The sequence below is a fragment of the Grammomys surdaster genome, unplaced genomic scaffold (assembly GCF_004785775.1).
Source record: "Grammomys surdaster isolate TR1022 unplaced genomic scaffold, NIH_TR_1.0 129, whole genome shotgun sequence".
NCBI classification, from domain to species: domain Eukaryota; kingdom Metazoa; phylum Chordata; class Mammalia; order Rodentia; family Muridae; genus Grammomys; species Grammomys surdaster.
Window position 1 is genome coordinate 15,911,327 of NW_021604587.1, and position 14,666 is coordinate 15,925,992.

General features: G+C 42.6%; 2 protein-coding genes across 2 annotated transcripts; both read left to right on the forward strand.

Moving 5' to 3' along the window:
- Window positions 1-559: 559 nt before the first annotated feature.
- Window positions 560-4,552, forward strand: Pcna (proliferating cell nuclear antigen). The gene is made up of 6 exons (XM_028755573.1): window positions 560-948; window positions 1,748-1,845; window positions 1,972-2,039; window positions 2,302-2,496; window positions 3,948-4,071; window positions 4,151-4,552. The coding sequence occupies exons 1-6, from the start codon at window positions 728-730 to the stop codon at window positions 4,228-4,230; spliced, it is 786 nt and encodes a 261-aa protein (XP_028611406.1). The 5' UTR covers window positions 560-727; the 3' UTR covers window positions 4,231-4,552.
- Window positions 4,553-6,027: 1,475 nt separating this feature from the next.
- Window positions 6,028-14,412, forward strand: Tmem230 (transmembrane protein 230). The gene is made up of 4 exons (XM_028754917.1): window positions 6,028-6,235; window positions 7,986-8,104; window positions 10,524-10,646; window positions 13,273-14,412. Exons 2-4 carry the CDS (start codon window positions 8,006-8,008, stop codon window positions 13,411-13,413), a joined length of 363 nt encoding a protein of 120 aa, XP_028610750.1. The 5' UTR covers window positions 6,028-6,235; window positions 7,986-8,005; the 3' UTR covers window positions 13,414-14,412.
- Window positions 14,413-14,666: the final 254 nt, after the last annotated feature.

Here is a 14,666-nt window from a genome sequence, read left to right on the forward strand (position 1 = left end):
AATAAAGAGAATCGACCATAAAAGCAAGATAATTACGTGGTACACATGGACTTTGTACCTTCTTTGCAGAAGCGTTCACGTTAAGATGTTTTTTTTTCTTTTTTTAGTCTTTAGGGAGTTAAGTTCAGAGCGACGAACACACAGAAAAGTGATACGAAATTGGGGGGTGTTAAGATATGGTGGCCTCTTTATTACAAGACATTTTGCGGCAACTTTCTTACGCAGCAGTAAAAGGAAAGCACTCCGTAGTGTTTGAAGCAGCTATATTCTTCAGCTTCAAGGCAAGACGCCGCGCACAGCTTGGTTTACTTGTGACTTTCATTTCCGTGGCGCGGAAACTTCCTAGGATGGAAGCCGCAGCCTAAACGCCCACAAACTTAGGCGGTGACGACAGCCTACGCGAACCCCGTGATGCCCCTCGCCTCCCACGCTCCCACCCCTCAGCCCCGCCTCTGCATACGCGGCGGGGGCGGGCCTTGCTCAAACCACGGATACGATTGGTCCTAGGGGAGAGGTGGGTGGGTCAGCGCTGTGACGCCACGACCTCGCGCACGGAAAGAGCGCGCGCCTCGGAAGCCGCGGCATTAGACGGTTGCGGGCGCAGGGTGCTGGTAGTCGTCGCTCTGGGCCTTCGCTGCCGCTTCTGCACCGTGAACCAAGGTATCTTGGCAGCCAGACCTCGCTCCTGTTACAGCAGCTCTCGTCTAGTCGTCGCAACTCCGCCACCATGTTTGAGGCACGTCTGATCCAGGGCTCCATCCTGAAGAAGGTGCTGGAGGCTCTCAAAGATCTCATCAATGAGGCCTGCTGGGACATCAGCTCGGGCGGCGTGAACCTACAGAGCATGGACTCGTCTCACGTCTCTCTGGTGCAGCTTACTCTGCGCTCCGAAGGCTTCGACACATACCGCTGCGATCGCAACCTGGCCATGGGCGTGAACCTCACCAGGTGAGCAGGTGGCGGGAGCTGGGCCTGCCCTCCCGCTTCGGCTCTTGGCGGGGCTGTGTCCCTGCTCTCTAATTGGCTGACTTGGCCATCGGCGCTTTCTGATTGGCCTGTGGTGCCGGGGGCAGCGCCCACCAAAGCGCGCGGTTCCAAAAAGCCCGCGCTGGCTGTGGCGCCTACTCTGTTTCCGCGCCAAAGCCACAAAGCGGGAGTCAACGGGAAAATGCGTGCTTCCGAGTTGTGCTCATTAAGTGCCTGGAGCTTTGAGTGGCTGATTTTAGCGCCTAGTAAACGAGTTCTAGTGAAAATGTACTGTCGACTTAGAGTGACATAGGCCTTTTCTTGAATTCCAGAATCTCACTGCGCGTCATAGATTTTGGAAAAAAAAAATATCAGTTTTAGCTTTTAACTTTGCTAGAGCTACTTGGGTTAGTGCCTCCTATATAGGTGTTCAAGGGCAGTGCGTGGCTTATTTTGCTACAGATACAGGGGCTAGTGCTACTTGTATACATTTTGAGAGATTTATGAAAAGGCCAGATAGGGCACACTCTCCAGTACACTGGAAACCAAGGACACCCAGCTCAAAAAGATGCTTTCTTGAATGTTGGCTTTTACTAAGTGGATTTTAAGGATCACATATACCCGGTAATCTGCTTCACCCCTGAGGGTTTGGGGTACCCTTAAGCCTTTTAACAATTCTCCAACCTCGAGTGTGAAATGGTACGACTTGTAATTAATCGCCTTTTAAAATGTAGATGTGGAGTACATGATGTGGATAAGCCCTGTCTTTTTTTTTTTCTAGCATGTCCAAAATTCTAAAATGTGCTGGTAATGAAGACATCATTACATTAAGGGCTGAAGATAATGCTGACACCTTAGCGCTAGTATTTGAAGCACCAAGTAAGTTACACCTTTAAAACTCGGTTGTAAAGTGCTGTTTCTCAAAAACTATTAACAGAACTGTGGTAACATTTACGCCATAGATATGAACGTGTGCTTCAGTAACATTTGCTTCCTTTTTGGCAGATCAAGAGAAAGTTTCAGACTATGAAATGAAGTTAATGGACTTAGATGTGGAGCAACTTGGAATCCCAGTGAGTGTCTTGTTTCTGATGGTGTGTTTTATCAAGCTGTGATAGCAGCTGATGCATGTTCTAAAGTGCAGTAGTGGTATTTGGGACAAATGGCACACTACCATTTCACTAAACCATGGTGGTCTAAAATTGATTTGAGTTTTCAAGAAATCTGCATTCTGAAGTCTTGCATTCGGAGTTCTGGTTAGGGTGCTAAATCTTGAGAGCATGAAGCTGACTCTTCACCCTTTTCTAGACTGACCTTTAACCTTTGAATTTACAGGAACAAGAGTACAGCTGTGTAGTAAAGATGCCATCTGGTGAATTTGCCCGTATATGCCGAGACCTTAGCCATATTGGAGATGCTGTTGTGATATCCTGCGCAAAGGATGGGGTGAAGTTTTCTGCCAGTGGAGAGCTTGGCAATGGAAACATTAAGTTGTCACAAACGAGTAATGTTGATAAAGAAGAGGAAGCGGTAAGTAGTAGGAGGTGTCAGGAACCTAAGCTCAACCATTGGCTGCAGCTCTTGTTTGTTTACTCATTTGTTCATTTTGAGGTGGAGTCTTGAGGAGACCAAGCTGGCTTGGAACTCAGAAGTGACTCCATAAGCTTACAGATAGCATTTGGAAAGCTAAGTGTACCACCTTTTGCTTCCTGGAGATACTCTTGACAAGTGAACAGAAGAAAATGGTTGGGGGTGTAAAAGTCTTTTGGGATCATGTAGAGCTTCTAGTAGCTTTGTGTGTTGCAGGTTCAATTACTAGTTCATTTAATGGTGCCGAAGCTGACTGGGCAAAAAGTTAAGTTGCAATTTAGACCTAGTTGCAGGTAAGAGAACTCAATATAAACAAGAGTACTCACAGTCCCAAAGGAAAAGAAGTCACACAATGTGGAAAGAGTTGCATTGAATGCTCTTGACGTTTATGTGCCTAGAAGAAGCTGGGCATGGTGGCTCAAACCCATAACTGTAGTAGTACGCAAAGCTATAGCAAGAAGATTCTCAGGTTAAAGGTAACCCGGCTACCTGGCAGAAAATCGAGCTCAAAAAATGGGGAAGAAATTAGGAAGGCAAAGGAAAATAGCCAGAGAGCCCTCCTCATTCAAGCAGAACATACTAGGCCTCTTTAATTCCTAAATATCCCTGAATCAAGGCTTTCTCAGGAATCATGTATATTTCATTGTTGCACTTTTTTTTAAGTTTTTTTAACTAGCCTGAGCATCAGAATTACACACCAGAAGTCTGAACTACATACAATTTTTAGGGCTTAATATAGTGAAATTCAGAGTGCTTACTGCAAAGTATTTAATGTAAATAAAAGGTATTACTTTCTTGGCCTCTGCATGAATTTAAAGTAAATAAAAGTGTAACTAAGACCATAGATAAACACACAACCCAGAGAACTAGTTCTTAACCTTAATCTGTCTGCTGAATTATTTCTACTTCCCTATCAACTTCAGCTCCTCAGTTCTCAAGACATTTAATCTGTCCGTATTTGTCTGACATGCAGGCATTTCCACAACAAAAGAAATTAAGGAATTTTTCAGTATCCACATGTTCTTTGAGAAGTTTGAAGAATTGGGATTTGAATAAAATTGATCCTCATACAATGAAAACTGGTTGACACATCCCTTGGCTTGCGTTCAACTGTTGGTTCTTTTTGTTTTGGGAAGTGGTTGTGTATCATCTTCCTCTCCATGCATTCTTTGCAAGAGATTAGTGTTCGCAGTCTGAATAGGAACAGCTTTCTCCTTTGTCTTGATTGCTTGGGGTATAGTTCTACAGAATTGACAAACTAAACACGTTTTTTTCTTTTTTAGTCAAGGTTCAAACCTTCCAAAGTGATAACTGTTTTGTTTTCTGGTGTATATTATGAACTAATAGTATGAGTTTCTGATGTCTATAAGTGAGCATGTTTTCTCCTCTAGGTAACCATAGAGATGAATGAACCAGTTCAGCTAACTTTTGCTCTAAGGTACCTGAACTTTTTCACAAAAGCCACTCCACTGTCTCCAACAGTAACACTCAGTATGTCTGCAGATGTACCTCTTGGTAAGATAATATAAGTTAGAACATTGTTTGGTAGTGTAGTATTTATAGTATTCAGCAGTTAATTTTTCCTGTCTTTCAGTTGTAGAGTATAAAATTGCTGACATGGGACACTTGAAGTATTATTTGGCTCCTAAGATTGAAGATGAAGAAGGATCTTAGGCATTGCTAAAAATTGAGAAAACTAAACCTTTGAAGATTGCTTCTGAGATGCCAGCCTGTTCTGATGTTTTTTCTGTCACCAAGTTTGTATGCCTGAGTATTAAATATAAAAATATGTAGATATCTTCTGTAAATAACCTACTTTTTTTCCTCTCCATTCTTCAGGACTTGCTTAAAGAATAAGCTCCAAAGTAAAAACTGGTTTTGTTCACGTAAATGTTTCTGCCTTACAAATACTGGTGGTTGTCATCAATGATCTTGACGATAAATGCAGTTTTAAGAAATATTTTTCAATTTAAATAAAGTTAACTGAATTTGAAAAGTTGTAGAGTGGTGCCTTCTTTCTGCCATGGCTACTTAATAGAATTACTCTGTTAAATAAATGAGTTTTCTCTCCTCCATCATGGAAATAGCAATAAAAAATGTTTAGCTTTAGTTTATATAATTACATTGTACAAAATTTTTCTGATAGCCTTGTTTGGGATGTAGCTCTTATAAAATACAACTTTAATGGCAGTGCAGGGGTTGTGTTAATCTCTTCTAGGTCAACCAGGACTACATAAACCCCATCTCAAATAAAAGGCCCAAACTTTGTGGATACTTGATCCAACTGAGAAGGGTTAAAAAGGCCCTGTGGTTTTGAAGAAAGGTCATGGTTTGCTACATAACTCAAGAATGCTTGAGTGCTCTGTATTTACAGTTCATGTGAGGCTCGTGGAAGTCAGGACAGTTTATAGGAATTGGTATACCCATACAACATGGCTTCCAGGGATTGAAAGGAAGTTCTTCAAGCTTGGTGACAAACACCTTCACTGCTCATCCAAATTCTCCCTCCCCTTTCAGTTCTTATATGTGCGTGTATTCTGCAGGTCTGAGCGAGCATGCAAATATTAATCTGGTGTGGTGTGGGGAACCATTTTCTGTTTTTTATTTCAGCAGGGTCTCAAACCATAACTAGTATAGAACAGCTGTATGCTCTGCTCCCAGAGGCCACACTTGAAGCCTTTTAAATATTAAGCTCTCCACAGTCCCCAAATTTGTTTTTTCCTTTGTATTTTATGTTAGCATGTAGATTGTACAGCTTTGACTGTTCTAGGTATTGGTTAGAGCTCATATCCAGTAGCTACAGCTATTCAATTCTTTGAGGCAATTAAGTGAGGAAGGGAGTGGGCTGCAAATACTCTTAATAGAACTCTGGAGTGCTAGAAATGCTTTATCAAGACTGCTTACTGTTTTCGTGAGGATGTATGTTAGACCTCAATTGTGTCTGGTAGGATAATGAGGTAAGGAAAGAAGAATTTGGGGCTGTGAGAACGCTAACTAGGGGGTGTGTCTAGGGCAGGGCAAGATACCTGGTGGGTATCCTCTGTCCACCCCTCTGGATCCCGGGAACTCAGCTGTGCACAGACTTGGCCATGGGGTCTGGACTGGAACCTCATTTAACAGTTTGCTGTGGGCTCGATCCCAGTGGGTGAGACCTTAAGTACGCGCCCACCCACCCTATGGTAGCAGGTCCTGGTCACCAGGACAAGACCAAGCCGCTACCCCATTAAGCGTGGTGGCGTTCTCCTTTTGTCCCAGGCAGACCTCTGCGTTCGAGGCCAGCCTAGTCAGCATCGTGAGTCCCAGGACAGCCAGCGCTACATAAAGAAACACTACCAAACAAAACAGCAATGAAACTCCAGCCATGCGCCCTGAAAGCCGGATTCGATGACATGATTTCCTGGTGACACCACTTCCGGTGCGCCTCTATCCGGCACGCCACTTCCGCCGGGCTGGCCCTAAGACAGCCAGCCATTGGCTGTTGAGCGAGCGGTGCGAGCGCGCCTAACGGAGAACGGGGCGCGCAGCGCGAGTAGGGGCGGGAGCGCGCTCCCGGAAGCCAGCCGCGAGACCTGGCCCTGCCACGGAGGCTGCTTCTCGTAACCATTTAGTTCGCGTGGGTCCTGACCGTGGGCGACGACGGCGGAGGCCGACTGGAGGTTGTCCACAGCGCCACGCGCAGGTGCTTGTGGGGCCGGGAGGGTGGGCGGAGTTGTCGGTGGGGCCGGTAAAAAGTGCGGTAGAAACTTGGGCGGATTTTTTTCTTTAGTTGTCATTTACTACGTGATAACTCCACTCTAGAATCCCTTGCTACGAAATTCAAATCTTCCCATTTCGTTGTCGTTCAGCAACATTTTTGATGCGAGTTTATAAGTCGAAAGCACATAACTTTATAACTTGTAAAACAAATCAGGCATGGTTTAATGCTTCGAAACTCCCGTTTGTTGGTAGCTTGAACTTTCAGATGTGAGGAATTAAACATGTTATGGGATGGTAACACCAAAAACCTAGTACGTAAGTTTTAGAAATGTAAATGAATTCCCGTTGCTCCTTTTTAATACTCCGCTTCTGAACTAGGATGTAATTAACAAAAACGCAGAAACATTTGGCACCAGTTTTTGCATGCTAGTTACTTTAGGTCGACTGTAATAGCCGTGTCTGGCACATCGAGATCGAATAAATATCACATCCCATTATGGAGATGATATGCAAAATACCACACCAGTAAAGGCCAGGCTTTTGAAACACTTAATTTTCTTCTTAAAGATAGGCCTTTGCGTTTAGAATTCAAATATTTTTGCAATTAAAATAGTCTGTTTTGTTTACATAATTTTATGACTTTGTAAAGAATCCACACATTTCATTTATGGTAGGGGAGCGTGTCTGTCTTACTGTCTTGCCCAGACTGGCCTCCAACTTCGTATATCCACACCTGTCTTCCAAAGTAGCTGGGATTACAGTCACCTACTGAAGTACTGAGCTTAAATTTCTTTCTTTTTTTTTTTTTTTTTTTTTTTTTTGGTTTTTCGAGACAGGGTTTCTCTGTGTAGTTCTGGCTGTCCTGGAACTCACTCTGTAGACCAGGCTGGCCTCGAACTCTCGAACTCAGAAATCCACCTGTCTCTGCCTCCCAAGTGCTGGGATTAAAGGTGTGAGCCACCACCTCCCGGCAGGAGCTTAAATTTCAAGTTTTTAAAATTTAAACATCATTGCTTTTAAAGTTTACCTCCTCTCAAATAATGCAGTAGTTATGATTTTTATTATGGCGGTCTGCTTTGAACAGTTTGAGTAAAACAGACTTTTGAATCCATTTTCTGAGGAGCTACATGATGTGGAATGTGAAATCACTTGTCTCATGTTTGGGATGGGAGCGAGCGGCAGGTGGCTCTGGAGTGTCTGGTGTGGTATTGACAGGTAGTAGGTTGCCTACATGGATAAGATTTTGTGGATCATTTGTGCATAGGATGATACCACACCTAGAAGTAGACTCGATGCTGATGTGAGTGTCCACCACTCCTTATCCTCCCGCTTTCATAGCAAACAAAAAAAGCTATTTGAATTTATGCTCCAGGGAAAGTTAAGGGCAGACAATACTGTAAGGGAGGGGTTGAAAATGTGGACGTTGGACTCAACTCTTCACTCACCTCTGAGTAACTTTGGTAAATTAGGCAAGAAACATTGGTAGCAAGGTAAACAGGGCCAGATTCTTTGTGAAATGCCTTTGGTGTCTTTCTGTGAAGTCAAGCCAGATACATAAAAGAAGCATGCGTAGTGTGTCCAAGAAGGATGAGGTCATCGTAGGAGCAGAGAAGCCTAAGGTGCCTGTTGTGTTTGCTGTGTGTGGTGTATAACACAGCAGCTCAGAGCAGTAGCTGACATCCTTTCCTGTGCTGTGCTGGTACTGCTAAGGACAATAAGTCTTTCCCTTTCAGACTAGCTGTGTCACTGTGTTATGATGCCGTCTCGTACCAACCTGGCAACTGGAATCCCCAGTAGTAAAGTAAAATATTCAAGGCTTTCCAGCACAGACGATGGCTACATTGACCTTCAGGTAACATAAGCAATCAGCTACAAAAAAATTAGCTTCATAGCTCTTATCTGCACCAGCAAGAAACAAGCTTATTTCCAAGATCTTTTGAGCCTCAGCTTGGAGAAGGGATCTTGGCAGGGCAGTTTCCTATAGATCCGGGTTTATCCACTTCCAGTTTCTGTTGAAGAAGCCTTGTAGCTATAGATTTAACTCATCCAGAAAATTCTCTCCTGACATCATGACATGCAGTTACAGATACTCTTTATTGCAAACAGGAATTAAAACAAGTAAGTTTGGGGCTGGAGAGATGGCTCAGAGGTGAAGAGCACTGTCTGCTCTTCCAGAGGTCCTGAGTTCAATTCCCAGCAACCCCATGGTGGCTCACAACCATCTGTAATGGGATCTGATGCACTCTTCTGGTGTGTTTGAAGACAGCTACAGTGTACTCATATATATAAATAAATCTAAAAAAAAAAATGGAGTCCCCAATGGAGGAGGTAGAGAGAAGACTGAAGGAGCTGAAGGGACTTGAGACCCCATGGGAAGAGCAACAATACCAACCAACCAGAGCTCTCAGGGTCTAAACCGCCAGCCTGGGAACACGCATGGAGGGACCCATGGCTCCAGCTGTATATGTAGTAGAGGATGGTCTTGTCGGGCATCAGTGGGAGAGGAGGTCCCTGGTCCTATGAAGGAGGGCTGCCCCAGTGTGGGGGAATTGGAGGGTGGGGAGGGGGTGGATGGGTGGAGGCATATCCTCATAGAAGCAGCAGGAGATGGGACGGGATAAGGGGTTCCTGGGAGGGTGGGAAAAGCGGATAACATGTGAAATGTAAATAAATAAAATATCCAATAAAGAAAAAAAAAAAAAACAAGTTTGTGTTCTCTCCTGACCATTATTAAGTAAGATAGCATCTCCTGTCCCTGAGGATAAAATAGTCCAGGTGATGTCTAAGCCGAGAATGAAGCAGCAGGAAGGAATCTATTCTTTTAAGTATAAACAGATCAATGATTCTTTGCATTTATTTGAAGAGGGGAAAGTAGCTCTGAGAAGCTTCCAAACCCTTAATGTCAGATTCAGAAATGAGCTAAACCTCAGAAGGTTTGTCTCTTAAGCCTTTTTAAAACGTTCTTATTAGCATATGTTATTTATACAAAAAATGGGTTTTATTGTAACAGTTTCATAACATGTTTACACTGTATTTTTAGCCTAAATTTGTCTCTGAATTTTAACCTTGAGCTGAATTTACTCATAATGCAGTGCTTTGGGAAAGCTAAAATTGAGGCTTTAGAGGTGGCTCAGCAGTTAAGAGCACATTCTGTTCTGTTGTTCTTAATATTTATGTTTTATTAATTATATATCATATAAGTAATATAATTATAGATGTTAAATATAAAATAAATATTATTTATAAATACTATAATAAAATTACTATTATGTATTATGTGTATGAGTGTTTTGCTTTTATGTGTACCGTGTGTGTCTGGTGCCTGAGGAGGCACAAAGAGGGCATCAGATCTCCTGGAACTGGAGATTCAGATGGTTATGAGCACCGTGGTGTTGGGAGCCAAACCTGGGTCCTCTGCAAAAGTAAGAAGTGTTGTTGTCCACTGAATTGTCGCTCCATGTCCCCCACACCCCTTATAATTTGAAAAGAAATTTTTTTAATTCATTATTTTAAGTGTATGATGTTTGGCCTGCATGTATATCTGTGTACCGTGTGTATGCAGTGCCCCAAGAAGCTAGAAGAGGGTGTCAGATTCTCTTGACACTGGAGTTACAGACTGTTGTGAGTCACCATGTCAGTGCTGGGAATTGAACTCAGGTTATCTGGAAGGCAAGTGCTTTGACCATGGAGCCATCTCTCTGGCCTACAAGTATCATTCCTGCAGAGGACTGGAGTTTGATTCCCAGCAACCATGTCACATGACTTACACTACCTATAACTCCAGCTCTTGGAGGATCCGATTCTTCTGGCTTGAACAGGCATCTGCCCTCACATGCACATACCCACACATAATTAAAAAGGAAGACAGAAAAGAAAGCTAAAGTTCTGTTTCTAAACTTTTGACTGACTATAAACTAAGTCACCTTCAATTCCAGAAGATTTTTCATGTCTGCATAGCATGGTGCTCTTAAATCTCCACGGGTTAGTTAGTACAAGCTTCCGTGCATATACACTTAGTAAATATATGCTCAACAACTAGGTGACAGTCGTTTTAAAGGGGTTTCCTTGTTTGTAATGAGGAGTCTGTGGAATAGCAAAAGCGTCACCTGCTCATGAGCCTGCTTTGTGTCTCAGTGCTGTGCTGATGGTGGACAGGCTTTAGATACTTGACATATCCACTGTGGTGCTCACTTACCCTCCCTGCAGTAGAGTACTTTAGGCCTGGTCTTTACTTAGTGTTCTTCATTTTTGTTTTTCTCTGTCTCTTCCAGTTTAAAAAAAGCCCTCCTAAGATCCCTTACAAGGCCATTGCCCTTGCCACCGTGCTGTTTTTGATTGGCACCTTTCTCATAATCATAGGCTCTCTTCTGCTGTCGGGCTACATCAGCAAAGGGGTAAGCTAACGGGCATGTGACAGTATGCTATGGGTCTTTCAAATGGGAGCCAGAACACTGTTTTTATGTTCCAGAAGTACAGTGGATTCCACTAGAAGAAAAACAATAATCGCATATAGTTTGTTCTCTGATAATAAGACATGGTTTTTGGTTTTGGGTTTTTTTCCCCCTCTTTAAGCAAATGTCTCCATAATTCTTAGCAGATGGGTGCTTGTAAGTAGGCAGGCATAGCTTCTGAGGTAGTTTAGAATAAGGCAGCTTTGCCTGGGTTCAGACTTCAGACTAGTACACGGCTGTAGCTAAAGTGACATACCATGGCTGTCGTTTTACCGAAGTATGAGCATGCTGAGATGTTGGGGGCAAAGCAGCAAGGCTTGTGTAAGCCTGTGGCCGCTACACCTTGTAAGAGTTCCTGTTTCCACTGCTTTGCTAAGAGTTCTGTTGAGTTTCAGTATTCAAACCCTAAGTAGTGCTTGGTAGTGCTTTCCCTTGGGTTATGTTTATATATTCTGTGTTGTAAATTATCCTATATAGGCTGGGTGTGATGCTATACCCCTTTAATCCCATCACTCAGGAGGCAGAGGCAGATGGATCTCTGAGTTCAGGACAGCCAGGGCTACACAAAGTTACCTAAGCAGTATTCTGACCGTAATACAGGTCCATTTTTTTTTCTCTCACACTCTAGAAAAAATGTAGTTCGTTTTTGGTGTTTTATACAGTTACAAGCAGCCAAAATTAAGGATCCAGTTACTGAAGTGACAAAATTGTACATACATTTCAGAGAAATAGTATATGTCATTACAGCTGGAGTACTATTTGGGTTAGTTTTTATTATTGTTTTGTCTTTTAAGCTACCATGTGGTTGCTGGGAATTGAACTCAGGACCTCTAGAAGAGCAGTCAGTGCTCTTAACCACTGAGCCATCTCTTCAGACCAATTTTTATTTTTTAAGACAGGGTCTTTCTACATAGCCTTGGCTGTCCTAGAATTCACTGTATAGACCAGGCTGGCCTTGAATTTAGAGAGTGCTGAGACTAGAAGTGTGTGCCACCCCACCCGACTGCCGCTTAAGTAATATGATCCAGTCCTTAGAGACAGGACAAGGAGGGTGCTATGTTTACAACTAAGAACTTGAAAAAAGTGATAGGCAGTGTGCTTGTCAAGAAAGTGCTTAAGGACCTGAATTCTGATTCCTAGCACCCACATAAAAAGCTAGATGTGTTGGCATGTATCTATAACCCCAGCACTGCAGGGTGGAGACAGGCAGATCTCCAGAGCTGGCTGGCCAAACCGTTCTAGGCAAATTGGTGAGCTCCAGTGAGAGATGAGACTCTATCTCAAAAAATATGATTAAGGAAAATAAGAAAGAAAAATGTCTTCGCTCTTAAGAACCTATTCTGCTCGTGCAGAGGACCCAAGCCTACTAGAGCTTAGGTTGGGTGGCTCGCAACTGCCTGTAACTCCAGTTCCAGGGCAGTGCGAAGCCTCTGACCTCTTCTGTACCGGTGCTTAGGTGCACATTCACAACCTAATTAAAATAAATCTTGGGGCTAGAGGAATAGCTCTGTGGTTAAAAACACTAGCTGCTCTTCCAGGAGATTAGGTTCAGTTTCCAGCACCCACGTGGCTACTCACAACTGTCTGTAAGTCCAGTTCCGGGGCATCCACTGTCTCTGTAGAATTAGGCACACTTGTGGTGCACAGACATACATATAGGCAAAACATACGTTTTTTCAGTTATTAATTTGGGACTTACAGTTCCAGGAGGTAGTCAAGTCCATGACTATCAGTTTTAGAAGTCTTTAAACTTTTAAACTGTTGAGAATGAACACCTGCAGAGACTTTTGAAGTTGAACTAATACATTTTGCATTATGATATAGCTATAAGTCTCTAGGAACCAAGGAGTAGAATATGGTGGTTTATGTGAGAACACCCTCCATAGGCTCAAATATCTGAGTGATTGGACCACAGTTGGTAGACTGTTTAGGAAGGATTAAAAAGTTTAGCTCTATTTTTCTCTGCCTTATGCTTATGGATCAGATGTAAGCTCGCAGCTACTGTTCCAGTGTCCTCTGTTTTTTCCACCATGATGCTCATAAACTCTAAACCTCGGAAACTGTAAGCAAGCCTTCAATAAACTCTTCTATAAATTGCCTTGGTCATGATTCCTCTTCGCAATAGAAAAGTGACCGTATCATACCCATACATATATATTTAAAATAAGATGGAGAGCTGTTGAGGAAATCACTTGAGGGCAACCTTTGGCACACATACATACATCTGCATGTACACTTGTAGACAGTAATAGTATGTACCAAACAAACACACAGGTGCACACGCACACACACACATACACACACACAAACACACACAGAGCTTGGAAGAGCAGAAGGAAATAAGCCTAATATCTGAATAAAAAGTTATTCTTTTTTATAATTTTGAATTTATTGCTTAATTTGTAATCAGGAAGTAATTTTAAGTTTAGCACTTGCCTAATATGCCCAGCATTCTCATTTGAACCCTAACATGGAAAGATAAGAAAAAAAAGAGGAGGTGACAATTTATGCTGAAAACAGATGTAAAGGTGTGACTTGTATGGGACTAATGCTTTCCTTCTGCCACCAGGGGGCAGACCGAGCTGTTCCTGTCCTCATCATTGGCATTTTGGTGTTCCTGCCAGGATTTTACCATTTGCGCATCGCCTACTATGCATCCAAAGGCTACCGGGGTTACTCCTATGATGACATTCCAGACTTTGATGACTAGCATTCACCTCAGCCTTGAGAAGAGTCACAGTGCATCCACTTTAAGACATCAAGCAAGAACTATGGCTAAGGGCTGAGGAAGTGTACAATTTGCAGATGTTTAGCAAAACAATGGCCAGATTGTATGAGTTCTTTTCCAAAATGCTCATGCTTTATAATTAGCTAATTAGAACATGGTTTGTTTTCATCTCCTGGCCCTGGCAAAGCTTGACAAGTTTTTCCACATGAGTATGCATCATGTAAGAATTGTGAGGCTAATTGTCTGAGGAGGCAGCCTATTCTATAGCGGAAGGTGTTGCCCCCTTGGAGGTGAACCTTTCTTTTGTCTTCCATTGTCTGCTTGGTTTTGTAGCATATGGAAATTGTATTATGTCCAGTTTCTTATTACTAAGTAATTTATTTTTAAAACTACCTATCTTATCCCTCACACTCTCTTCTACCATTCCATCCTAGTAAATTAAAGTGTCTGTCTTATTCCTTATATGCTCCTCTGCCTTCACACCACAGTAAAACCAAGTATCTGGGGATCTGTCTGTAATTGGCTTTTTTTAAATTGACAACAACCTAGAATTTTTAAACTATGAAGCTGGGTATCATGGGACATATCATGATCCCAGCACTTGGGAGGCAGAGCCAAGTGAATCTCTATGAGTTCAAGGCCAGCCTGGTCTACATAGAGTTTTAGGACGACCAGGGCTATGTAGTGAGACCCTATCTCTGAAAAAGGGAAACTTCCTCTGGTTTCTCCATAGCTTGCCCACCACAAACCTCAGGTGAATCTGTCCACAAGAGATTGTGTGAATCATACCTTAAGGACTAGACTTTGGCTGTTTCTTTATAAAACTGTAGATAAGTGTACTTAGAGTTTATAACCTTACTGCTGGCACCTGGTACTATGATATCATTCTGCTAAAGATTACAAGACTTGGCCAAGATCCCTGAAAATGTATTAAGTCAAATCTGATTCTCAGCTTATAAAAAGTGACACTTTTTTTCTAAATGTGTGTGTTGTTATTTATTTATTTTTATTTTATGTGCATTGATGTTTGCCTGCATATATGCTGTGTGGGGTTGTCAGATCTTGGAGTTACAGACAGCTTATGAGCTGCCATGTGAGTGCTGGGAATTGAACCCAGGTCCTCTGGAAGAACACACTTTTTTGGGGGGTGGGTTGTTTTTGTTTTGTTTTGTTTTGTTTTGTTTTTTGGTTTTGTTTTTCGAGACAGGGTTTCTCTGTGTAGCCCTGGCTGTCCT

Excerpts from the sequence above, each read along its gene's own strand:
- Pcna (XM_028755573.1), top strand. The coding sequence starts at position 728 with ATGTTTGAGGCACGTCTGATCCAGGGCTCCATCCTGAAGAAGGTGCTG. Across the intron at positions 1,846-1,971 it reads GCTAGTATTTGAAGCACCAA|ATCAAGAGAAAGTTTCAGAC; the intron begins GTAAGTTACACC and ends CCTTTTTGGCAG. Across the intron at positions 2,497-3,947 it reads TTGATAAAGAAGAGGAAGCG|GTAACCATAGAGATGAATGA; the intron begins GTAAGTAGTAGG and ends TTTCTCCTCTAG.
- Tmem230 (XM_028754917.1), top strand. The coding sequence starts at position 8,006 with ATGATGCCGTCTCGTACCAACCTGGCAACTGGAATCCCCAGTAGTAAA. Across the intron at positions 8,105-10,523 it reads ATGGCTACATTGACCTTCAG|TTTAAAAAAAGCCCTCCTAA; the intron begins GTAACATAAGCA and ends TGTCTCTTCCAG. Across the intron at positions 10,647-13,272 it reads CGGGCTACATCAGCAAAGGG|GGGGCAGACCGAGCTGTTCC; the intron begins GTAAGCTAACGG and ends TTCTGCCACCAG.